Below are 25,858 nucleotides of genomic sequence, written 5' to 3'. Positions count from 1 at the left end.
ACACGGACTTGGATCTGTGCCTAGAAAACACGGAGCAAAGGTAAGTGTAGGTGAGCCCTATGTCTATATTAGGATAAATCATCATTAAAATGCTGGTGAATTTTTGCGAGGCCTTAAAAAAATCCAATCTTGATGTGAAAATGTGGAGAACTGAAGACTGGGAGGGAAATAAGAATCTGAAATTGACAGATTCACCCACCCCAACTCTATCCATGAGAGTGAGGGACTGACTGGTGCTTGTGGGGGACCCGGAGTACAGTGTGTGAAAAATGAAAATGAAAAATCTTCCAGTGCCCCAGTAGAGAAGGGATCGGTGGGCTGAGGAAATGACTCATCAGGAAGGAAGCAGGAAGACCCCTTTGGGGAACGGCCTACGAGCTGCTAGCTTTTGTGTTTTGGGGGATACGGACTGTCTGGCTGTGTAGAGAGGAGTCCAGTGGGCAGGGAACAGTGACACCGTCCACCTCCTGGCCTTTCCCCAACTCTCTCTAGTCATGCTCAGAGAAGCTGCAGGCTAATGCAAAAGGGGTGGGCGCAAATAAAGGCAGGGGGAATTCATTATTAGAGATGAAGGGCGGAGGGAATAACAAGGAGAAAGGACGGATGGGAATTTGGGAGCATGTAAGCATCGAAGCCAGGTCTCTTATGTTTGGCTGGGAAAATCATGTTTAACAAGCCCGCACAATGAGTCCTTGTGGGCTTGAGGCGTATGACAGAAATAAGGCCTGACAGCATCTAGGGTGGGAGCTTCTCGGGCCTCCTCCAACAAAGCATTTTCAGCCGTGCAGCCTGCTGCCGCCCACCACCGACAGCCCCAGCACCTCCCTGTTCCCACACACTTCTTCTCCAGCTCCACGGCTGCTCAGGCGGCCGGCTCCAAATGAGTGAAGACGCAGAGCAAGAATTACCCAAGTAGCACATTTTAGGGCGACGGCTCTCGACTTCTGCAAAGGCTTCATAAGAACATGAGAAGAGCCTGCTGGATCAGGGCCATTGGCTCATCTCATGCAGCATCCTGGTCTCACAGTAGCTGAAACCTGTGGGAAACCAGCACAAGAGCACTCTCCCCTCCTGTGGTTTCCAGCAACTGAAGCATCACTCCTTCCAACTATGGGGGCAGAGCAGAGCCAGTGTGGCTGGTAGCCATTGATAGCTCTCTCCTCCATTTTTTTAAATCCTTTGAAAAAGCCATCTGGGTTGGTGGCCATCACTGTCTCCTGTGGGAACGAGTTCCATGTGGCCCATAGTGTCCCCGGATTTGCTCTGGGTGGTTGGGGGAAACCCCAGAACAAATGTAGGGGACCTGCAGGGGGATGAGAAGGGGGCAAAGTTCCATTGTGGATTGTGGAAATCACATATAGCTCAGTGCTATATGGCATACAGCCCAGTGCATTTATTAGGGGGAAGGGTGCATCAAAATGAATATATTCATGAAAATAACATGAATACAAAAGTGTGTATTAGGGAAAAAGTTTGTGCCAAAGTGTGAACATGAGTCAAAGCTGCATACAATTGTGTTTATTAGGAGAAACATGCACTATAATGCTGATGGATTCTCACGAGGAGTTAGTTAAAAGAGAAAGAAAAATGCAAATTGTTGAAGAATTTAAGATTGGAAAGGCGAGAAATCGAGAGAACCAACATTGACTGATCTATCCATCCATTCCTAGTTGTGTCTTTCAAACAGAGGTCCACAGAATCAGAGTTAATGTCAGACTGGGCCGGAAAAGACCCAGCTTCAAATCCCCTCCCAGCTGTGAAATTCATGGTGTGACCTTGGATAGTCACGCTGTCTCAGTCCAACCTACCTTGCAGGATTGTGGTGAATATAAAACCATATACCACCTTAGCAGTACTGGAGGAAGAAAAAGATATATATGCAATTTGTTGTAGTTGGTTATTAATGAAATTAGTTGTCGCTATTGTTACTATTTCTGTTTTGAGTCTTGAGTTGGCCCCCTCAAAAGGCACTGCCAAGGCCTTCTTTGGCTCTGAAGTGGGTGCAAATGTTGCCCACCTCTGCATGCTGGGCTCTGTCACTTCAAACCATGCATGGGGAACCTATTCTGCCCAAGGAACTCATTCCCTTCCTGGGGCCACATGCAAGTGGTAGGCAGGGCCAGAAACAAAAGTGGGTGGGGCAAGGCATGCTAATTTTACCTTTGCACAGTCAATGAGTTTCTACACACACCGGCACGTCCTGCTTTCCATCTTCCATCCAGACCAGCAAGCGCTCAAGGCCACATTTCAGCCAGGAAAATACATTCAGGGTGTGAAACAGGTCCAGAGAAGGGCAAGATAGAGGTCTAGAGGGCCACACTTGGCCCCCAGGCCTGAGGTTCCCAACCCCTGCCTCCACAACAAGCGCATTGGGCAATGAGGAAAACACTTGAAACAACAGAGCTCTGTGTCCCAATGCTTCCATTCCTTCGCTCACTGAGTTGCATTTCTGGGAAACTCGTCAAAGGTGGCAACTGGTCAGTTATTATACGTTTGTGTGCTTGTGTGTGCAATGTGCAGCTCATTGGGATTTTCCGCCTCAGGTGCCAAAATCAATGCTCCGGCCTTGTCCTTTGCTACCGCACATTCCAGAGCTTGTTAAATTATTCGAGCTCGTTTGACCGCTGCTGTTTCGGCTGCTTCCCTAGACAAATAATTATCTAGCTGACCATCCTCCAGCTCTTTCGAGTGCCCCATTCATTTTGTTTGAAGACTGCCAAGGGGCGAAAGAATAAACCCAGCCAGGGAGAGAAATCACCATAGATCAGGCATTACTAAGAAGCATTTTTAATGTACCCTCCCAGCCCCAAGAAAAATGCAAGATTAAAAAAGAACAAATAATGGGGGGGAAAATCCCACCATTACAAGCTACATAGAGTCAGATTTGTCTCTCTTGACCTGTACACAGACATGAATATGTACAAAAACTATATTTAAAATATTACAGATCTTCTCAGCATTTTGTTTTGCTTTTGGTCTAAAAATTACTACAGACGGCCCAAATGCATCTGGCAGTGTTTCTCTGACTGTGGTGATTCACATTATATTAACATTATACTTTTTAAAAGAAAAGAAAATGAAAGAAACCACACATACACATAAACATTACAATAGAATTTAGATTTAAAAAAAAACAAAATCACAAATTTGGTATCGTTATAACTTTAGTGCACATGATACTCCTTCAATCCTCACTTGTAATAATAATAATAATAATTACTGGACTGAAAACTAGTTTTAAGGGTTTACCTAAACTGAGATTTTCAGAGGTTTAATTTAAACTGGATTAATAAAACTGATTTAAGGTGGTTTGTAGACAGGCTAATTTCTCAAGCTTAAATTGTTTTGCTTGCTTGCTTGTTTTGCATTTTCTGAACCTGTATTTTTAAATTTGTTTTTATTAGGTTTTCAAATATGTAAGAACAAACAAGCAAAAAAAAATGACACATACAAAAAACCCACACCTCAACAAGGTGGGGGGGGGGTCCAACAATATCTGGAGAGAGGCAGGGGAATTACATTTTGCCAGAAAAAGCTGCACCACCACCTGGGATTGGGTCCTTAACACCTGAGCTCATCACTGAAGCTGGGTTAGAAATCCATATTCGATGGACTAGACCAGGCATCCCCAAACTTCGGCCCTCCAGATGTTTTGGACTACAATTCCCATCTTCCCCGACCACTGGTCCTGTTAGCTAGGGATCATGGGAGTTGTAGGCCAAAACATCTGGAGGGCCGCAGTTTGGGGATGCCTGGACTAGATTATCTAGATTTGGAATTCATAGGGGCAGAGAAACATGAAAGGTTGATAGGGTTGGGGAACCTGTAGCCCTGCAGGATTTTGGTGTACCTACAACTTCATCGTCCCTCAACACTGGCCATGCTGGCTGCAAATGATGGGCGAAGCAGGGCCCACAGGTTGCCCACCTTTGAGCTATGGCCATATCTATGGCATCTCAAGTGTTGTGCTGGTGCAAGCCTTTAAAAAAAAAAAGGTGTGCACTGAGCGAAGCATGCCAGCAGGAATGAACGATCCAGGACCCATGGTTCAATCAGGGAGGAAAATTCCACGATGCGATCCAACGGAGCTCGACCCTCCAGAACCGGTGAAGGAAGAGAGAGGCCAGGCAGACCCGCTATATATCCTGGCCCTGGGCATGGGGCTAAGCGCTGCCATTGGGCGGTTGGTCCTCTGCCCAGGGGCACACCCTCCAAATTCCTGCCACCATTGGCTGACTTGGCAGCAGGAAATGACCCGGCCTGCCATTCACCAGTTCACATGGAGGTCTGAGGCCCGCCTGCAAAACCCAAGAAGGGGCAAACGGACTTCTCACTTCTACTTCTTGCTCACTTTCCCTTCCTACCTGATGTCTTTTGCCACGTTTGATTGAATGAAGGTGTTCCAATGAAAATCAAGACTGTACTTTTTCAAAAGAGAATCACATTCCTGTTATGTTTTTGGTCACTGACTGAGATGTAATCCTGGTGTTTCTCTCGTCAAGGAAGCCGCAGAAGGGGGAGACAGACGAGGTCGCTTTGCAGGCTTCCTTAGCTCATCCAGAAACTGGGAAGGAGGCAGGAGCAGCGAATGAAGTGTCTCCTTGTCTGTGATGCTATTTCCTGTTGGGAGGGATGGTAATGCATATGCAATCCATAGGCACTAGCAACAGGGGTTTTCTTGGGGGGGGGGCACACAGGAAGGGCACCATGCACTTATTTTTAGGTGTGGGTTTGATTTGGCGCTCCAGAAGAAAATAGGATAAAAAGGTCCTGAGCAAGACAACATTCCCCACACTGGGAGATTCTCAATTCCCTTTATGCAATTTGTGGCATGTTCCAACCTAAGCAGAGAGCAGCTCAGTTGCCCTTTTGCTTGGCCTACAATTCCTCCCTTTGCTGGAGAGACCCAATGAGAAAGTTACGGGTAGGGTCATCAGTCTCATACAGGAAAGAAAAGAGCTTGTTCCCTCTGGGTTCAAAAGACAAGTCTCGCCTACCACTGTTAAGCCAGGAAATGCCATTTTCAGCATGGTCATGGTCATGGTGTGGTTTGTTTGTGTGTGTGTGGATCTTGCCCTCTTGACAAAATCTGGGGCAGGACTCCTGCCACCCACTTGCCATCTCAAATCAGTCCAAGGAGACTTCGCAGGGGTTTTCGTGAGCTTGGCGCGCGCCCTCATAGATGTGGCGGAAGTCTTTGTAGCGAGGAGCGCAGCTGAGCCAAGCCTCCCCAAAATGCAGCCACCCAGTGAACAGGAAGCTGCCAGGTCCTGGCTTCACCCCACACCGTAGCAGAGTACGGATGCTGCCCGTGGATTTCCCATATTTGCCAACCGGTTGGAACAAGGCAAACTTCTGGCGGTGGATCCGGGTGGCAGTGACACCGATGATGGATTCTTGCGACTCCATGTCATTGGAGACTGTCCGAATATTGCCACGGATGACTGTGGGGGTGGAAGGAGTGGAGAAAACAGAAACGTTTGTATGTTTGTTTAAACAAATATACTGGCCAACAGCAGTTTTACAAAACACACACACACAGGGAGAACAGCAGATTAAATCCAAATGGACGGCGGCTTAGAGACTAAAAATAGCACAGTCAATGAGATATATCAATTCAATGTCAACAATTACTTACAGAGCAGTGACACACTGATAAAACCCGTGTGTGTGTGTGTGTGTGTGTGTGTGTGTGTGTGTGTGTGTGTGTGAAATCCTACAAACCACGGACTACATGGGCATAGTCAAGGGGGGGCAGGGAGGCAGCTGCCCCCCCAAATCAAGTAAAACAATAGAAATACTTAACTGACTAATCACATCGGTTCTGCCCCCCAAAAGTCATGCCCCCCCAAATCCTGGCTACGTCCATGTGCACACACCATGCATCTTCTAAAGCACATTTAAAGCATATCCCCCCCCCCAAAAAAATCCTGGGAACTGTAGTTCACCCCTCAACAGTAAGCTTTGGTGGGGGGCATGCCAGTTGTGGGTGGATCCAGAGGCAAAAAGTAGATGGAGCAGGTGATGGGGCTCTTATTTTTGTACAATAGGCTGCACTCCAGCTCTGCAAAAGTCAGAAGTTTTGACACACAACTCTCTCTGTCTTCTACTCAGGAAGCAAGAGGCTTTGCCACAGTTCAAGGACATATTCTGGCTAGGCAAAAGCACCTGAGGAGGTCATGGAGCAGGGCTGGCGATTGTGGCTTGTAGAGATTTCCAAGGACCAGACAGATTTGCCTGGAGGGCCACACTTGGCCCCAGGACCCGATATTGGTTCCCCATCCTTGCTTTAGGCAAACAGCAAAACTTGTTTTGGCATGTGTTTGACCACACACAAATCAGTTATTGCTTGCTTGGCTTTTATGTATTTGTTGGCATTTCTAAATCAATGCTTTACATTATTGCTGTTGGGCTTTGTTTTATTATTTTTATTTTTCTCAGCCACACTGGCAGTCCCTGCACCGAAAGGCAGCATGGAAACACAACTCAACCAAATCCATCAACAGAAGTGGTTCTGTAGCGGCACCCAGCTCTAAGGCTACAGCTGAGTGTAACTGGTCAGATCTAGCCAATTATGGAGAGGAATCCAGCTATTAGCCTGCTTACACACAGGTGCCTTTGGCTTCCTCCAAATCAGCAAGAATTAGCCCCTCCGAGATCATTCTGACAGGCTCGTGATCTGATCCGGCGTGGCAAATCCCCTTGTTCTCCTGTTTGACTTCCTGGTTGCCATGGGAACTTTGGAGTGGGCAGCCAGCAGACCCCCTGACCCCCTTCTCCTATTGTTTAGGGTTGCAAATCTGGAGGTTAGCAGAGCGTGCGGGGCAATAATTGGCAACTGCCCACTGAGCCGGACAGCCTTGAGTGTGCAGGCATTTAAAGGGGAGAATGGAAAGGCCACATCATCCCAGCTGGGGAGCGAGTTGCTCTGTGGGGGCAGCTCTGGCTGCTGGTGCCTCAGCCCGGACTGGCAGGCAGCTCCTGGTTAGCTACTTAAGCAACAGGCAGGGACAGAGGACAGAGTTCCAGAAGGGCAGGCTTTAGCTTTCACAGCTGCACATGCATTATTAAAAGTGATTTCTATGGCATCCCCCCCCCCCATGTAAAAGCAAAAAGCAAAAGAAAGAGCTGTGCAATTAACAATTCTTAGGCCTGGGTCCCTGGGTAACATTAGGTAAGTAATTCACAATCACAGGGTTGGTTGCAATGATGAATGCAATAAGGATTGCTCTCGCATTGGGCCAGTCCAGAAGTCTGAAATCCTGAGCAGCTGCTACCAGTCAGTGTGGGCAATATTGAGCTAGATGGACCAATGACTCAGTATAAGGCAGCTTCAATTTACGATGCTGAAGAGAGGAGTGGAAAACGTGACGTTGAGGAAGATGTACTCACCAAAATCACTAGTGCAAACGGCCATCAGAATCTCAGTGTTGTTACACGGACGGCAGCTCCCTGCATCTTCCAAAGAGAAAAAGGAAACAGTCACTCAGAGTTCATGCCAGCCTCACTATCCAATAGTAGTTCTTTAGAGAAGGGCAGAAGTAAAGCATAGAAAGGCATCGTGAAAAGTTTGCTTCATCTATGGAGGGGAAGGAGAAATAGCAGTCCAGGGCATGTTTGGGTCAGGTGATTTTCACTTGACAATATGGAAAGTGGCTTGTATACTCTATTCATCTTTGACACTAGAGACTCAGCCTCTGTGGCTAGAAGCATCATTTATCAGCTGTGACTGGTACAACATCAACTGCTCCTGGGCTGGGAAAACTTGGTCACAGCGGTTCATGCACTGGTTACTTCAAGACTGGATTACTGCAACTGAAAAATATTCTTAGGTATACCTTTCCCAAAAAACCTGAGACATTTTTATTAGGACTTATTGGACAAGAGATTGCAAGGGAGGACTATATAATATTTTTGTATGCGACAACCACGGCCAGGACTTTGTTAGCTCAAAAATAGAAAACTCAGGATTTACCGACGATTGAAGAGTGGCAGACAAAAATGATAGACCATGCGGAATTAGCAAGACTGACTAGCAGGATCCGGAACCAGGGTGAAACAAGGTTCCAAAAAGATTGGAGTAAATTCGTGGATTATATGGAAGAGAACTGTAGAAGTTTAAAGACACTTGCAGGATTGAAATAAATCCTACGAATTGACTTTAAATGGATGGAATAAAGGAACTGCGAGATAAGAGGTGAAAAGAAAACCAAATGAGGGGAGGGAGGGAAGTCAAGCTCGGTAGAGCATTGGGAATGAGAGATTTGGGAAGAATTGTTAAAAAGATAATTGTGTGTGTGTTGTATTTGTTTTTGAATGTTTGTTTTGATTATTGTCTTTAATGTGGTTATTTGGAAATTTTAATAAATTGCTTTAAAAAAAAAGACTGGATTACTGCAATGTGGGGCTTCTCTGCTGAGCAGGAAGAGCTGGGAAAGATTCCTGGACCAAATCCCTTGAAAGCCACCGCCACACAATATTTGAGGAGCCAGTAGCCCTTCTGAAGTTGTTGGATTGCAATTCCCATTATTGCTGGCTGTTCACCATTCAGACTGACTCCGATCAAGATCTGGAAGGGCACAGTTTCCTCATCCTTGATCAGGAGGCGGGTCGTGGTTAGAGAGTTGGGCTAAGAGCTGGGAGACAAGGCTTCCGACGTTACTCAGCCATGAAGCTCAATGGGTGACCTTGGGCCAGTCACTGCCTCTCAGCCTAACCTGCCTCACAGGGTTGTTGTGAGTTTTCAAACTCTTCATGTATTAAGGTTTAGGTTTAAGCTTCTCCTTCTGCTCCTAGTGTTTAATGGAAAGAATATGCTTAATAAGAGTTAAGATTTACAGCCAAACAAAATACTGTAGAAATTTTGGCATTTTAAGCACCATGCTCCAACTAACTGGTCTTCTCAGGTTTAAGTACCTGTAGAAGGTTGTTTGAAACTAGTCAGCCTCTTAGTCTAATCTACCTCACAAGATTGTTGCAAGGATAAGGCGGGATTGAAATGTAATAAACAAATAGGCCTGACAAAATGGTCTGACTTGGTAGAAGGCAGCCTCCTATTTTCCTAAGATGCCCTCTGGTCACAATCCCGTTGGCATTAGAGAGCTAAGCTGGTAGGGCTCAAGTGTGCCTAACTCTGTGCTGGGTTGTGCCGTAAGTGCCAACATTTCTCAAGACAAAGCCAAGAAAAAGGTTTTTTTAAAAAAAGCCATTCCCCAGTTGGGGAGAATGCCTAGGGTTGCTATGGTAACCATGTTCAGGCCTTATCTGCGATGCAGCTGAACGTCTTGGCGGGTGACTCCGCTACGCTGCCGCACACTGGACTTTTGTTAGCTCAGAGATGAGACCGATTAGATGTTCCTTCTCCGGCCTTGTGTTTTCGATTGCTGTGCACACTCCGGACGGCTTGGGTTACTTGCCCACCTCCTCCCCTTGCTGTGAGGGAGGCCCACACAGCATTTGGAGTCCTTGAAATGCAACAACAGCAAAAGGAGTTTCCGCTTTCCTAAGCCTGGGAAGCAAATTAAGACCGTTTCCATGTTTGGTTTGCAAATGCTCTAGCATCAGGGTGCCTCAGAGCATGTGCAGAGTTCCTTTACCCCAAGTGGGGAAAGACTTCTTTTTTTTTAAAAAGATATATGAGTCATAGTACTCTGACCATTATAGAAAGCTGTTGCTTTGTGAAAGGAACGCTTTCTTGCCTGCCTGCAGAAAGCCCAGTGTGCTGTTTGAGCCTGGAATTGCTGAACCAACTCTTGGATTGGGCTAAGGCACTCCACAAGGGAATGAGTCACATCCATCGTCTCACAGACTTTTGCCCCTGGCCCTCACCCAGCACTGAAATGTGGCCCCCAGAAAGTTGACCACGAGGGAATGCAGCCCCAGGGTTGAAAAAGCTTCCTCACACTTAGGCTAAAAAGAGCACCATTCTGATCAGGACATAAATATTCTGGTTGTGTGGCAACCTTATTTCCACACCAAAGAAAAAGCAAACAACCCCAGCTACATGCACACTTTCTTTCCAACAGCACTTAGCATAGTCATGTTGCCTCCTTCTTTTATTTGTTTAATTTTACATTTCTAGCCTCCTTTTCCTCCAAGGAGCTCAAGGTGGCGTACATGGCAACCCTGGGTGCTAGGTTAGGCTGAGAGGCAATGATTGGCCCAACAAGCTTCATGGCTGAGTGGGGATTTGAACCCAGGTCTCCCAGGCTCTAGTCCAGCACTCTAATCACTACACCACAGTGGCTCATGATCCTACGCATGTGCCCCTTGTAACACAATAGGCATGCACAGCACTATAGGAATATGATGCAAATATTCATCTGTTCCAGCATTCAGTTCCTAGCAATATCCAGGGAAATGATTCTGGAAAGCTTGGAAACAGAGCTTGAGAGCACTGAGCCTCCCTTGATTTGTTCTTCCCTGAATGGGGATGGGGGATGAATTCAATTCAGATCATGTTTAAAGGTAATGTACATTTCCCAAAACAATATGCAAACTGAAACACATCTATCTTTCAAAACGGGCGCTTCTCCAAATTTTCCCATTCATTTCCCCAGCCAAATAATGTGCGCAAAAATGCACGTACTGGGGGTAAAGCGTGCATAAAATGCATATATTAGTGGAAATAATATAGAGAAATGCATTATATTGGGGAAAATTGGTTCGCAAAGATGTGCATATTAGGGTAGATTGCATAGTAAATGTGTATATTAGGAGAAATTCAAGGATGGGAACTAAAAAAAATCTTGTATAGAAATAATAAAATTGTGGAGTTGGAAGTGACCATGAGCATCATTTAGTCCAAATCCCTGCAAAGCAGGAATCGTTTGCCCAACATGGGGCTTGAACCCATGACCCTGAGATTAAGAGTCACGTGCTCTACCAGCTGAGCTAAAATGGAGGGAATTGTACTTAAGTCTGGAAAAGTGAGAAACTGCCCTACCTCCTAAGTGTCAACTTCAGATTTCAAAGGATCTTGGGCAAAATGTCCTGAGTTGGTTTTGACCTTTATAAAGTCTTATACAGGGGGACCCCTAGGTGAGCCTGCCTGGACCCTGAGATCATCATCCAAAGCCCTTCCCTGCAAGCCAGGCACAGAGTGTGGTGTCAAGAAAAAGAGCGTTCACTGCAGCAAGCCCTTCTGTATGGAATGCTCTCCCTAGGGAGGCCTGCCTGGCCCCAAACTTAGCATCACTGCACCACCAGGCAAATATATATTTCCTTTCCTGGGGATTGTTGGCAGCCCCAATGCTATTACATTTTATTATATTTTTTAAAATATGTTTTTGCATATGTATTACTGTATCTTTCACTTACTTGTATATTGCTTCAGGACCTTTTAGTGAGAAGCAATATACACATTTAATGAACCAAAATGTAAAACCTTGGCCCTCCTTGCCAGTGTCGCCGCCACTGGTGCTATCTTCTCCTGGGCCAAATCTGCATTACTGCAAGGCAGAGGGAAAGACCCAGCTAAGAGGATGCTGGTCCTATTCCATTGCCTTTTCCACTGCTCATCTGGCAGAAGGCAGGTGAACAGCCAGCAACAGAGAGGAATGCTGGTTATGTGGACCCATTTTTCTGTCCCTGGCCCTCTCCCGAATCTTGTATTCTGAGGAATGCCATCTTTCATAGAACTGTAGAGTTGGAAGGGACTACAAGGGTCATCTAGTCCAACCTTCTGCAATGCAGGAACCTTTTGCCCTATCTGGGACTCTCAACCCACAACCCTGAGATTAAGAGTCTCATGCTTTGAATGTGAGGGTTCTACAAGTAAAAGTTAAGGAACTAAACTGAACTGCTTTACTTCAGAGTTGTTTGTCCTTCAACTTATACGAGGCATAGGCAAACTCCGGCCCTCCAGATGTTTGGGACTACAATTCCCATCATCCCTGACCACTGGTCCTGTTAGCTAGGGACGATGGGATTTGTAGTCCCAAACATCTGGAGGACTGGAGTTTGCCTATGCCTGACTTATACAGTGGTACTTCTGTTTTCGAACGTCTCCATTAATGAACTTGAGCGCCGTAAACCCGGAAGTAAATGTTTCAATTTTTGAACACGCCTATGTTTGGAAGCTCAAACCTTGCTTTGGGTTCTAAACCACTCTTCCCCAACCTGGTGCCCCCCCCCCCGATTGGGGAAGGCAGTTCTAAACTCTTCGCTTAGCACAAGCCATGATTTGGCATGGCTGAACGTTCTCTTGGTCTGGCACAAGGATCTCTCTATGCTCATGTGTGGAGTAGGTGTCTGTTTCTGGGTTTGATAAGCTAGAACAGGGGTGGCCAGCTCCCAAGCAACTGCGATCTACTTACAGAAACTGGCAGTTCAGGTCAAAGTTGTTGAGCTGCTTTTTTAGGAAGGAGGAAGGCCCATTTTGGGGGGGGGGGGTTTCAGGTCAAAGTTGTTGAGTTTTATTCAGGAAGAAGGTAAATTGTTGAGCTTTTTTAAGGGGAGCCACAGTTGTTCAGTTTCTTTGGGGGGAGCCAATGATCTACCAGTGATCTACTGCAGACATCCAGTGATCTACCGGTAGATCATGATCTACCTGTTGGACATGCCTGAGCTAGAAGACAGAAGTTTGAGAAAATACTACCATGGATGCATCACAAATGTTCCCCCCACAAGCCCAGCCATGAAAGCCAAGAGAACTTTACCTTCCATGCTAAGGTTCCTGGACGGCCACGAGAAGCGGGAGTTCCAGTCACCCCGCAGCTCGTAGCGGAAGGCAGCGATCCGGCGGCTGATGTCCTGGTGTAAGGTGGACTGGAGGAACAGAGCTACCTTCTCCTTGGGCAGCCAGCTAAAACAGCGCACCTTGGGCTGCAAGGTAGCGTCGGCTTCCGAGAGGAGGAGCTCCAAGACGCCGTCCCTCTCCAAGTAAATCTGAGCTCCTCGGAAGCTGTTGGAGGACTTAATGCAGGCTGTCACCCGCCTGGGGGTCTCTCTGCTGGTGGTGCCTGTGGGAAGGCGGGGGAAAAGGCTCAGGCGCAAGGCTCCTGCCGGGTACAGCCACTCCAGGGATCCCTCAGCACAGTGCAAGGAGATCTGTTCCACGCTGCCCGATTCCTGCGACAGACCACTGCAAAGAATAGTGGAAAGGAGTTAGTATAACAAGGAAGCCGGGGCAGTTTTGTGGGTTCCCAAGTCAGGACACACATCAGTCAGGAAGAAGGCAACAACTGGTATCATAAGAATATCAGCAAAGAGAGGCAAGTTAGGGCTGGGAAGGTAGGTTTGAAAGGGTGTGAGAGGTGAGACGTTGGAGAACAGAGCTGTGTGTGCTACATAGCACCCTCCCAAGCTAGTCTGCTGCTCCCAGGTGTGAAAAAATGTCTACCCATCACCAATGGCCAATGCAGTGGACCAGGGTCAGCTCACACTGGGGCAGCCTCCAGACAGCTGAGAGGGGTGGTGCCGCTGTGCCCAATGCCCCACGCTCCTCTCCAGCCTCCTTTTACTCCCTGGGCTGCCTCCAGGCAATGGTGCCTCCAGAGAGGAGGAAGAGGCAGGGTGGTGGCTTTTTCAGTTTTTCCTGGAGTGACCAAACATCCTGGGCTGCCCTGCAGTGGTGTATGGCATAGAACGACAGCATCAGCATCTGGTCCATTGCTGTAAGCAGCAAGATTTATTGGGCCACCCCTGACTATTGCTGCTGTTCTCCAGCACCTAACTCAGGCATCCCCAAACTTTGGCCCTCCAGATGTTTTGGACTACAATTCCCATCATCCCCGACCACTGTTCCTGATAGCTAGGGATCATGGGAGTTGTAGGCCAAAACATCTGGAGGGCCGCAGTTTGGGGATGCCTGACCTAACTAAAGTCAGAGCGGGGCCTGGCGGTTGGAGAGCTCTCAGGGAGACACAGTGGCCAATAATTAAGTCCCATGAGTATTTCCCAGCCACATTCTCAGAACTTGCCTCTGCATCATTAACACCTGTTCAGATTGCCCTCCTCTCCCCAGTTAGAGTTGCCCCTTACTCTTTGTCAAAACAGATGAAATGCATCACAAAAAATGACAAAAGACAACAGATTTGTACAAACTCTGAATATGCTAATGCAAGAGCTTTTCTGTGGTTATCTCCACCGGTGATGTCACCTCTCCTTTTTTTGCCATTTTGTGCTGGCACTCACAGCATTTTTATCAAGATATGAGTACTGGCAGTTCGTTTTTCACCGCCACAAAAAATGTATGGTGCTAGCGTATATGTAAAAATGCAAATTTAAACATAATTACTCTACTTTAAATAGAAATACATCTCAGCAGGAGGAGGAAGTTGGTGACCTGCTTGGCGGCTTAGGCGCTAAACATTTGTGGGTAAGTTGAAGGTTGCTGCCACTCTTGCTTCTTATTGTTATAACACAATGAAGTTTAACTCGGAGGAGATTCAGTTACCCTCCTGAGCCTAAGTTAGACCTGTCTGTTAATTTCCATGGGTTTACTGTGAGTAGGACTAGCATTGGCTAGAGCCCATTTTCTGGATTTAGGCCACACGGCCCTTCGAACAGAGGGCTCCATTGAATTCAGCAGGGGCAGGGAACAAATTTCAGTCTCAGGGCTGCATTCACTTCTGGAAAACCTTCCAGGGGCCACATGCCAGTGGTGGGCAGGGCCAGAGACCAAAGTGGGTGGAGCAACATATGTCCACTTCCCCTCTGTGTGATAGGCTACTTTCCACACATGGTGTCACACACTCTTCTCTAACTTGCATCCAGACCAGGCATCCCCAAACTTTGGCCCTCCAGATGTTTTGGACTACAATTCCCATCATCCCTGACCACTGGTCCTGGTAGCTAGGGATCATGGGAGTTGTAGGCCAAAACATCTGGAGGGCTGCAGTTTGGGGATGCCTGATCCAGACAAACCAGAGGCTTTAGCAGAGTACAGGGATGGAGCTCCGCCTGGGAAAAACACTCAGGTTGTAACGCAGGGGCCACTGGGGGTGTAGCTTGTGAGAAAAGGGCATGGCCTGGAGAAAGTTTCGAGGGCCAGAGGCCTGGAGGGCTGCACTTGGCTGCTGGGCCCAAGGTTCCCCACCCTTGGAATAGAGGACTTCCCCCTGTAAAGTAGGACACCTGGACATCCTATTCCCAAGCCATGGACAGAAAAGATGCCTCTTGCAGCACGATGCCGTCCAGATGGTTGAAGACTCTGGAGAGACTTGCCACTTTGCAGCAAAAGTGACTCATCTGCTCTGCAAAGGATCAAGATAACTGAGAAACAGATGCGGCAGCTGTGTCACACACCCGACACGCCCCTCCAAAACCCTGTTACGCTGCCCTCTAGAGGCCCCACAAAAGCAAACACATTATGCTAGAAGACACAGTGGGCCACTTCTTTATGAATGAAGTCTGAGGGTTCGCCTGTTCATGGACTGCAGTACCCAGTTCATTCATATTCATAGACACACACCTGTTCAGAAAACAGAAGGTTGTAGCCAACTAAGTTTTACTGAGGGTAGACCTATTAAGATGAATGTGCATAAATAAGTCATGCCCACCAATTTCTGTGAGTCCTCTCTGAGTAGAACTAACAGGCTGAATTCTCCAAAGCTCTTGCAGTCTGAATTATTCCTGCCCTACAGCTGTGAGTTATTTTCAAAAGGCTGCTTTGGCTGCAGATACCTCCCCCACCTCCCATTTTCATCTTGGACATTCTGCAAAGGACACAGGAGGAAGAACACTTGTCCTACAGGATTAATGAGAGGAACAAGCACCTATATGTGTGTGTGTGTGTGTGTGTGTGTGTGTGTGTGTGTGCATTTTAAGGCTTAAAAGAGAAGTGGTTGGTACATAGTCAAAGACCTCTGGGTCAGATTATACTGGGCAATCTAAATCAATACTGGTCAGTCATCAACCCTGGAAAAATACAAGTTTCTAAGTTCAATTATTTTAATATAAAAAGACCTATTAAACTATGCCTTCAATACGATCGAAAGGGTTCAGTGCAGTTTGCAAATGTAAACATACAAATGTTGCAGAATACACCCGCAAAAAAGCACCAGTCTGGAGGGCCCCTCGCTTGTCCTGACTCCCCTTCCTCTGATGTTTTCCCTATGTTGCATTTTGGATCATAAACCCATCAGGATGGAGACTCGTCTGCTTGCACTCCCTAAAAGGTGTTATGCTCATTGATTGCGTAATAACGCTGAAAATAATAATAATAATAATAATAATAATAATAATAATAATAATAATAAGACACACAACAACTATCGCCAGCTGTCTGTGGTTCAACAGCTGAATTGATTCAGCTGAGCTGCAGCAGCAACCTTTGCTCTATAAGGTAGCAAGGGCCGGGACTGCCCCACCTCCCAGGGGGAACAGCTGCTAAAAGAGGGGAAATTGTAACAGAGCATTTGCTCACCAAACCCAGCATGGCCTGTTTAGTCGACTTTAAAAAACAACAAACCAGCTTTCAAAGCCCCCGCACAACCTAACAATGTTGTCATTCTTTCTTGCATTTCCCACAGGATACAACTACTGAATACTAAATTATGTGGGAAGGAAATAAATTATGGTGAATTTATGATAATTCCAATGCAATCTCAATACGTTCTCTAAGTGCATTTCAAGTGCAAGGTTACCATTGATGCTGCAACGTGCAAAAAAACAAATCTCCAGTATTTCTCAGCTCGGCTACTGCAATGCATGCCACAAGGGGCTGCCATAGAGAGGAGGCTAAACTGGCCAAGCCAGCCATGCTCCAATCTCTGCATTGACTTCTCATTGTCTTTGCTAGATATGATGTCCTGTAAGTGGCCATACACAGGCGCTGCCTCCTTCCCTCCGGTCTACCCCACCATTGCTGCGTCACATTTCAGGATTCTACACAAAGGAAGTACAGTATGACGTGTTCTTTGGTTGCTTTTTGAAATTGGGAGGCGCCGTAGCTCAGTGGTAGAGCCTCTGCTTTGCATGCAGAGGGTCCCAGGGCCAATCCCTGTCTGAAACCCTAGAGAGCTGCTGCCCTTCAGTCTAGAAAACATCGGCCTAGATCAGGGGTGCCCAAACTTTTTTCAAAGAGGCCAGATTTGATGAAGTGAACAAGCGTGAAGGCTGAGCTTGTTGAGCTTTGTTTACAATTTTACCCCGAAGTTTTTGAGCTTTTTAAAGGATTTCACCCCAATAAATAAATCCGGGGCGGGCCAGATTAGGTTCCCAAAATGGACTTTGGGCATGCCTGGCCTAGATGGACTAGTGGTCTGACTCAGTATAAGACAGCAAAAGGTAAGAAGGACCTCGCTGCATCAGACCAATGGCCCGTCTACGGTAGTCCAGCATCCTGTTCTCATGGTGGCCAAACAGATGACTGCAAGCAAGCCCCAAGCCCAAGGGCAGTCCCCTCCTGCAGTTTCCAGCAAGTGGCATTCAGACACGTTACTACCTCCAACTGTGGAGGAATCGCATAGCCATCGTGTTCAGATATCCGAAACATTTTGAGTCCCACAAGCCACAATAGCTCAGAAGCATTCAGCCTAACTCCAATGTTTTCTCCTCTAGCCAGTGGTGCCATTAGGGCAGGACTTTAGGGCAGATGATCCCGTGGTGGAATGGGTCAGGGCGCTTTCCTGTTCATCAAAAGTTTGGTGGTTCAAGCCCCCCACCCGGGGTGTCTGTGGGCAGGATTCCTGCATCACAGGGGGCTCTACATTTCTATGATTCTATGGTGGGGCCCCAACTCAGCAGAATAAGAAACAGGGCCCTGGAATGCAACAGGGCTGGCTCAACACATTTTGATGGAGGCGAAGTAAAACCCATTACTGGGGGTGGGGCAATAGGGATTTAGGCCCATAAATCCCACCATCTAAAATTACCTAGTTGTACTGTTGCCTGCAGCCACACAGCTTGTCAGATTATTATTATTTTTTAAAGCAGAGGCTTCGGTCCAGCGCAGCTGTTCTTATGACCCCCCGCATCTCAATCTAGGCATGCATGCACTGAAGTGTGGCCAGCATTCTGGACATCAGCACAGCAACTAGTGTCACAAACCAGCTTCAATTAGAGAAAGATTGGATATAATATTAAAAACAAACTAAGCCTTTCTGGTGCCAAATCCAAAAAACTTTATGGATTCAGTTTGCTACTGCAGCACACTTTGCAAAAAAAAAAGGGCCGCTCTATTTAATTGGTTGCTCAGAAAATGAAGAAAAACTTGTAGCACACTAAAATCAGATGCCTCTAGCTAATCATACAATTGTAGAGTTGGAAGGAATCATGAAGGCTATCCAGTTCAACCCCCTGTAATGCATGAATCTTTGGCCCAACATTGGGCTCGAACATACGACCCTGAGATTAACAATGTCATGAGCCAATTTAGCAATCAGGCAGAGGTTTTTCTCCTATTTTGCAGTACTTTTAAGATTCAAATGACAAGCACCATCCTAAAAGAGTCTTTATCCCTTTCTCCCTCATACATGAGGGAATGCCTCTTACTTGCTTCTCTCTTTTTAAAAGAATGTGCTTTTCTAAAATGGCAACACATGTGCAAATTCTTTTTTAAAAGTTTCAAAACTATTTTTTCTAATATAAATGTAATCAACTAAACTTTAATTTTTTTAAAGAAAGTAGGAACAGCCCTGTTGAATCAGTCCAATGGTCCAGCATCCTGTTCTCACAGTGGATGTCTGCAGACATGAATGGAGTGGGAGAACCAGCAATACTACCCTGAGCCTTTGAGTAGTTCAGGATAGGGTTGTATCCAAGCTATACTCAGTGCTGACCCATTGAAATTAATGGATGTAAGCTAGTAATGTCCATTATTTCCAGTGGGTCTACTCTGAGCAACCCATAATAGATGAGTAATGAACCCCATGAAAGTACTTTAATCCCAGGGGTCCATTTTTTTCAGCACCCAAGAAAAATGAAGAAATGGCAGCTACCAGGGCAGTTCCCTCTCCACACCATACAATTCTTCTCCCTTTAATAAATTAGGCCACTCATAGGCACAAAGAACCAGTCCACAAAATCACTCAATCAGTTTCAGGCAGTATAAGTTAGGTGTCCCTAGCAGAAGACCAGAATTATGGCCTGTGCACAAGGATGGTTTAGGACAATCAATGTTTACTAAGCCAGGAGGAAAGTTAAACTCTTAAGTAAGTATGACCTCAGTTGTCTTTCTGGTAAACTTGTCAAAGAACAGGAGGAGATTCCAATACTTCTCCCTCTCTTATCCATAAAATATCAGAACAAGATAAGCTGAAAATCTTTTCTGGAAGTAAAGTTCCACTGAACTCAGTAAGTCATATTTTTGAGTATGCACATATAGAATTCCCAATCTCCACTTGCTAGGGGGAAAATAACAATAACCAGCAGCCAAGTCCCATTGTAATTCCATGAAAAACCTAAAATCAATCAGTTAAGGAGGATGCCATACCAGCACCAGGACATGGTTTTGCAACATAAAAGGGCCAGTTAAGGAGACCCATCACCAGCTCACTTTGCAAAACCCTGAAGGGAATCTGACCCTGCTCTTTATAAGAAGCTGTGGGTTGTAGCCACTGTTGGTTCCAACTCAGAGTAGATCCCGTTGAAGTTAATGAGCCTGGCTAACTTAGGCCCATTCATTTCGATGGGTCTACTCTGTGTAAAACTTAAGTTGGCTAGACTCACACCCTGCACCACTTCCGCATCCAAAATCTAATTTCTTTTTCTGCCTGTCTCCTTGAACTGCTATTGCACCACTGACTCCCTTAATGCTTACCAGGACTTATTCTAACTCTAGCTGCTAGCATGGAACACAGCAGGTTTGAGGAACCTACACAACCTAGTATTTCGAAGACAGAGAGAGAATGAAAACCGTTGCAGATGAACGAAGGTCAAACAGCATCACTTTCGACTACACGTTTTGAAGGCAATAAATTTGTCCGTATTAATACCTACCTCCCCCTCCAGCTACACTGATCTTCTGAGTAATTGCAAAGGGCTGTATGCAGAAGAACTAAGCCCAGGAGCCCCAACGCCAAAGACATCTTAGGGTCTCTAACTCCTGGGCAAAGAAGCAGGAGAGGAGAAGAATCAAATGTAGGGGAACGAATCCTTTTGGAGCACCATCCTGGAATGTGCTGGCGGAGTTAGGAACGCCCGAGTCTCCCCACCATCCATCTCCTCCCTCTGCCGGCTTTCTTCTGGCTCCTCGCAAGGAATTCCCCGCTTTTTCTTCCGTCCCCTCTTTTCAGGCTGCGAAACAGCGCGTCCTCGCCCCCGCTCGCTGCGAGAGACGCTGCAATCGGGGACAAGACAGACCTGGAGAGAGATGGGAAGCTCCCGAGATTCTCATGGCGAGTTTGAAACGGACTATATAATACGCCTGCAGAGCGCAAGGCAGTTTCAACCCGGGCGGAGGGAAGAGCCGGGAGTGTATGAGTTTGGAGATGCGGGGCGGGGGGGTGGGGTGGAGATCCTCTGCGGTTTCCCCAATCAAAACCAAGCTGGGAAACTTTCGGCCAATCGGAATGCAGGCAAAGGGGAGGGTGCGATTCTCCGCTAGATTAGCAAATAGTGGTTCTGAGAACAATGTGATTTCAAAAAAAGGGGGCGACGGACGGACGGACTCTGAAAATATTTTTCTCCAGATGTGTGGAAGTCCATTGCAGGCAGAGGCAAGCATGCTTTGCTTTCATAGTTTTGAGTGCATTTAAATTAAGGCATCATTTAAATCCCATAGGATTAGGAGCAAGTAGAAGTTGTGAGTTTGGGAATTGCTTTTTCAAAGGAGGCAAAAATATTGTTTCGGAGAGTGAGAAATTCAGGGTTTCTTTGTTATTAGGTGTTTTTTTATTTCCAACTAACTTTTCTATACAAGTTACAAAGTGCAACAGTTCAAGATAAGTCCTCAACATTCCCACCCCTTCCCCTTCCATCCTCCCCTATACAGTACTGTATTCACCCCACTCCTCACCCCCCCCACTGCTTCTAGATTACTCTCTAGAAAATGTGACTACATAGAATCTTTCATAGAATCAGAGTTGGAAGGGACCACCAGGGTCATCTAGTCCAACCCCCTGCAATGCAGAAATCTTTTGTCCCATGTGGGGCTTGAACCCACAACCCTGAGATTAAGAATCTCATGCTCCACCAACTGAGCTATCCTAGAAATTAGAGTCATCTATCCAACCCTCGTGGTCCTTTCCAGTTCTACAATTCTATGATTATAGATTTTCCCAAGGTTGAGGAGGTAGTTTTTGCCTACATTTGGATGCTGTTGGATACAGTGAGACCCATGTCAGAGACACACAGAGAGAAGAGTGCACAGCTAAAAAAAACCCCACAAATTACCTTCAAAAACCACACTTTTTGGGGGGTTTATTTGAATTCCCAGGTAGCACCAGTGTGTTTCAAACTTTTGTGCAAATAAGTCGCTAGGGACTACTATTCCTAAAGAATCATGGGAACCATAGTTTGTTAGGTGTCCTGAGAAATGTAGCTCGGCGGGGGGCGATGACTACAATTCCCCAAGATTCTTGGCAGAGGGAGTTGTGTGTTTGAAATGTGTGTTGGATATGCTTGAAATCTGTGGTGTGGATCTGCTCTCCTCAGTTTCCAGTACGTATTGCATTTCCTGAGTAACAGATCCAGTTCTGAATTGACAGTTAGAATTTTGCAGTGCCACCTGAACCATGTCTACTCAAAAGTCAAGGCCTGTTGAATTAAATGGGGTTTACTCTTGGGTAAGTGGGGCTTGGATTGCAGCCCAAGTTGCTAGTTTGTACTGATCAGCTGATTAAAGGCTGCAGCTTGACTTTGCATCTAACTTCCTTCCTCTTTATTTATTTATTTTAACAAGGGGAGGGGGGGACACCCACCACCACCACAACATTGATTATGAACCTTGTGCTGTGACTACTGACATTCTTTGTAACTGGAGATTTGGCAGGAGTAGACCCCAAGGAATTCTTATCCAAGCTTTATTAATGCTACGCAGTGATGCAATCCAGTCACAGTGCATTTTAAGACTTCTGCAAACATTTAATAAAAGAGAACCCCACCACTGTTCTGCTCCCCACCAAACCGCTGCTGTTATTATTAGCCTGTTCATTAGAACACCATACAAACCCACCACAAGCCTCTTCTATTTATTCCTTCCCCTCCTCCTCTGCTCCAGACACCATTGTCCCCAGGTTTAACAAACCCTCCAATTAATTACATTTCCATCGGAGTGACAGCCCGCCAAAATGTTTGAAATAAACACGGAACAATTGCGATGCAGTGATATAGGCTGAAGAACAAAGCGTCAGGAGGGGGGGTGGAGCGGAATGAAAATGAGGGATTGTAAATTTTGATGGGAGAAAGAGAGGAATGAGGGAGGGAGGGCAGGGGGAGGGCAGACCAAAGAGTGCAATTGGGATGCAGTCTGTGAAAAAGGGACAGTGGAACAAGACAATCTGTCGGAATCCATAGTGAATGAATTCAGAGCATAAATAAGTCATGGCACTGTCAATTTATTAAAGCTCCCATCTGCTGCTAAAGCAACACTTGTGGGGAAGACACTTGCTTTGCATGCAGCAAGGTTCCAGGTTCCATCACTGGCGTCTGCAGGTAGGGTTATGCAAGACTCCTGTCTGAAACCTCGCAAGCCAGTGTAGACAATACTGAGGTCGATGGACCAATGGTCTGATTTGCTACGAGGCAGGGTTCTATATATGTTGGTGGTTTCCCGTGGGGAAGGGCTGCAGCTCAGTGGCAGAGCACCTGCTTGGGATGCAGAAGGCCCCCAAGTTGGATCTCTGGCCTTTCCAGGAAAGACTGAGGATAGACTCCTGACTGGAGCTGCCAGTCTGTGTACGCCAACCTGTTTTGGAGCACAACTCTCATCAGCCTTGGCCAGTGTGGGCAGCAGGCAGGGATGGTGAGAGTTGCAGTCCAACAATATACAGAGGGCACCTGGTTGAGAAAGGCTGCTGTAGCCAGTACTGAGCTAGGTGGAGCAATGGTCTGGCTCAGTGCAAGGTAGGTTCCTTCATCTGTTCCACTGGTCATTAGAAGAGCATCTGCTTTGCCTGCAGAAGATCTCAGATACAACCTTGACATCTTCAGGTGGGTCGGGGAAAGACCCCTGCCAGAAACCCTCAGAAGCTGCTGCTGTTCAGTGAAGAAAATGCAGAGCTAGATGGAGCAATGGTCCGACTCAGGTCACACCCACAGGTCTTAAGTGTCATGGCTCCCCCCGCCACAGAGAATTCTGGGAATTGTAGTTTGTTAAGGGTGCTGGGAATGGGAGGTCCATGAAGCCAGCAATGATAACAAACTGCAGTTGCCTGGATTCTTGGTGGGCAGCCAAGACTGCTAAAGGTGGCATAAGAGTCCTTTAAAGGTATGGTGTGGGTGTGACCAATGCTGTTCTGCTGGATTTGGGCTTAGGGAGTGATTCAGGGACCCAAGCACACCTGATGCACAGATGGAGAAAAATCACTGCTGCCCCAATAAGGAGGAACTGGTGCATCACACAGAGACCGCCAGGCAACCTCTTCTGTGGATAGGAGGTTTTTGCTTATATACACAGAGCTGGAGCACATAGAATCCAGTCAAGAAATGTGGTCAAAAATGCATGCACTTAGAATCATAGAATTGTAATCGAGTTGGAAGGGACCCCAAGGGTCTTCTAGTCCAACCCCCTGTAGTGCAGGAATCTCAGCTAAAGCATCCATGACAGATGGCCATCCAGCCTCTAAAAACTTCCAAGGAAGGAGAGCCCACAACCTCTGGAGGGAGACCATTCCACTGGAAGCTACCTTCCAGGTCACTGGCCCATCTAGTTCAGCATTACCTGTAGTGCCTGTCCAGGGTTTTCCACAGGGGTCTTCTGCAGTCCTAACTGGGGATGCCAAGAGCTGAACTTGGCAGCGTGTGCCTACATAAGAGGTGCTCTGCTATTGCACGGTGGCCCTTCCCAAGGACAAGCAGCCCCTCTCTCTCCACCCTTTGACACCCTTGTGTGCTTGCTTGAAGGAAAGGTACTTTTCACAGAGGGCTTGGTTAACCAACACCAAAAAGAAATATTTCAATATAGAAATGCATGATTTTTTATTTTATTTTAAAAAAGTAGTGAATTTGGTACTAAAAGAGCTGGTTGGAGGACTATGGAACATGTGGCATAAAAGCGTTGGAGCACATTCTGGAATGCAAATGCACATTTGGTGGCAAAAGGGAACAAGGGGCATGTGAACCCAAATTGCGGGGTTTCATTGTGGATCAAGGGTTTTGTAGTTTTAAAGAGGCCTGAGCCATCTGTTTTGCATGATGGAGCCGTATGCAATTCTCACACATCTTCATTATTGAATTATTTTATTTCTCATGGCACTGGGTTTGGTTTTTGGTTCATGCTATGTCTAGCAATCTGGGCTTCTTCTCCTGTGTGTGTGTGTGTGTGTGTGTGCCAGAGACAGAGATTCAGCTCTCTCTCTTTTTCCTGAGTGAGAAAAGGTTCGTGGTGGTCTCTGGGTCACCAAGGTGCTCAGAGAAAGGCGGGTGAGCTTTGCAGAGAAGAACAAGCGGTGCAGCTATTCACCCTTCACGTTCTGCACACACTGGACAAAACACCGTAATATTTGTGCGGTTCTTTGGATGCCTTTGGAGGGGAAGCTTCCAAGACTGCTTGCGAGCAGCAAAGCAGCCAGGGATCATTAGCATAAAATGGGGGGAGATAAACGAAAAGGCGGCAGGGGGGGGGATGGAGGGCAGGAGGCACAAAGTTGGGAGGCCCAATTGTCCTGCCCCCATCAATCACAGCTCCCGCCAGAATTGTGATTAGGAGAGAAGCAGCAAGTTTGTAAAAGGAGGGTGAAAGAGAAAGATCTGGGATTCTAGGCAGTTCGCTGGAGATTAAAGGGCTAGCCGACCCCTGCTCTCCTTTGTTCCACAACTGCTCATAAATCTGGTAGGCTGAAATAAGAGCAGAGGCATCTACCAATCTCCCATCTCTTCTGAGCTGCATTGCAAGGGGTGGGCTGGGGAGCAGTGCAGTGTCGAGTTGGTAAATTCTGAAAAACGGCAGGCACTCTTCATCACAAGGCCCCAGCCACACCTTTTCCTTTTACTATAAATAATTTTGTATTAAGATTTTTTAAATATGCCCACACAAACCCAGAATATTTAACTAGACATACACATATCCAACATTACGATATAACATTGTGCAGAGCCCAAGGAGGGGTTATATTGACCTTGTGTGTGTGTGTGTGTGTGTGTGTGTGTGTGTGTGTGTGTGGCTTGCGCCAGTCACAATCCCTCTGCCTAAACTCCTTCTCAGGTTTGTTTTGAGGCTAAAAGAAGGAGGGCGTGGGACCATGTCCACTACCGGGAAGAAAGATGGGATGTAAATGTGTAGTAATAAGTGATATCTCTTGGACATAAAAAACCAGTGGTAGAGTGCTGCTGGATCAGACCAATGGCCCATCTACTTCAGCATCCTGTTTTCATAGTGGCTGACCACATGCTGCTTAGTGAAAGAGACAGCCCTGGTTGCAAAGAGAATGGATGGAGCAGAGAGAGCCATGGATGCTTCCCTGAACATAAAAATGCAAGAAGAACTGGGCAAATTAGTGTTAATTCCAGAAATGTATGTTCAATTCTGACCAAACTAAGCCTATGGATGTATATTTTGCTCTAGGAGGCTTGGTTTGGTCAGAATTAAGTATACAGTTCGAGATTAAGCCCATAGAGGCCCCTAGGCAGTCTAAATCTCGCCCGGGGGGGGGGAAGCTTGTAAATCATATCCTAATACGTTTTTGATTTTACCAACCAACAATTTTGATCAAACATTTTTATTACACAATGTTATTTTGATCCATTGTCGTGAGGTCCTTAAAAGGCATGGAGCCCATAGGCATACTCTGCCTATTTAGTAACCCAGCATTGC

The 25,858-nt window shown here is 46.5% G+C and overlaps 1 protein-coding gene across 2 annotated transcripts; it reads right to left on the bottom strand.

The window, feature by feature from the left end:
- Nucleotides 1-4,768: 4,768 nt before the first annotated feature.
- Nucleotides 4,769-20,345, bottom strand: METRN (meteorin, glial cell differentiation regulator). 2 transcript variants are annotated; one of them, XM_035131947.2, is made up of 4 exons: nucleotides 19,885-20,345; nucleotides 12,660-13,084; nucleotides 7,393-7,458; nucleotides 4,769-5,444 (listed from the first exon to the last, which is right to left on the bottom strand). In XM_035131947.2, exons 1-4 carry the CDS (start codon nucleotides 19,971-19,973, stop codon nucleotides 5,128-5,130), a joined length of 897 nt encoding a protein of 298 aa, XP_034987838.1. In that variant the 5' UTR covers nucleotides 19,974-20,345; the 3' UTR covers nucleotides 4,769-5,127. The 2 variants fall into 2 exon arrangements, with proteins under 2 accessions (XP_034987838.1, XP_034987839.1); XM_035131948.2 differs by having other exon boundaries at nucleotides 7,393-7,452.
- Nucleotides 20,346-25,858: the final 5,513 nt, after the last annotated feature.

The sequence above is a fragment of the Zootoca vivipara genome, chromosome 14 (assembly GCF_963506605.1).
Source record: "Zootoca vivipara chromosome 14, rZooViv1.1, whole genome shotgun sequence".
Lineage (NCBI taxonomy): Eukaryota > Metazoa > Chordata > Lepidosauria > Squamata > Lacertidae > Zootoca > Zootoca vivipara.
The sequence above is the reverse complement of the archived record's forward strand: the minus strand, read 5'-3'. Positions and strand labels throughout refer to the sequence as shown.

Bases quoted from the DNA above. Each gene is read 5' to 3' on its own strand.
- METRN (XM_035131947.2), bottom strand. From the start codon at position 19,973: ATGTCTTTGGCGTTGGGGCTCCTGGGCTTAGTTCTTCTGCATACAGCC. The intron at 13,085-19,884 runs GTAGGTATTAAT...TATTCTTTGCAG, and splicing joins CAGTGTAGCTGGAGGGGGAG to TGGTCTGTCGCAGGAATCGG. The intron at 5,445-7,392 runs GTGAGTACATCT...CCACCCCCACAG, and splicing joins CGTTTGCACTAGTGATTTTG to TCATCCGTGGCAATATTCGG.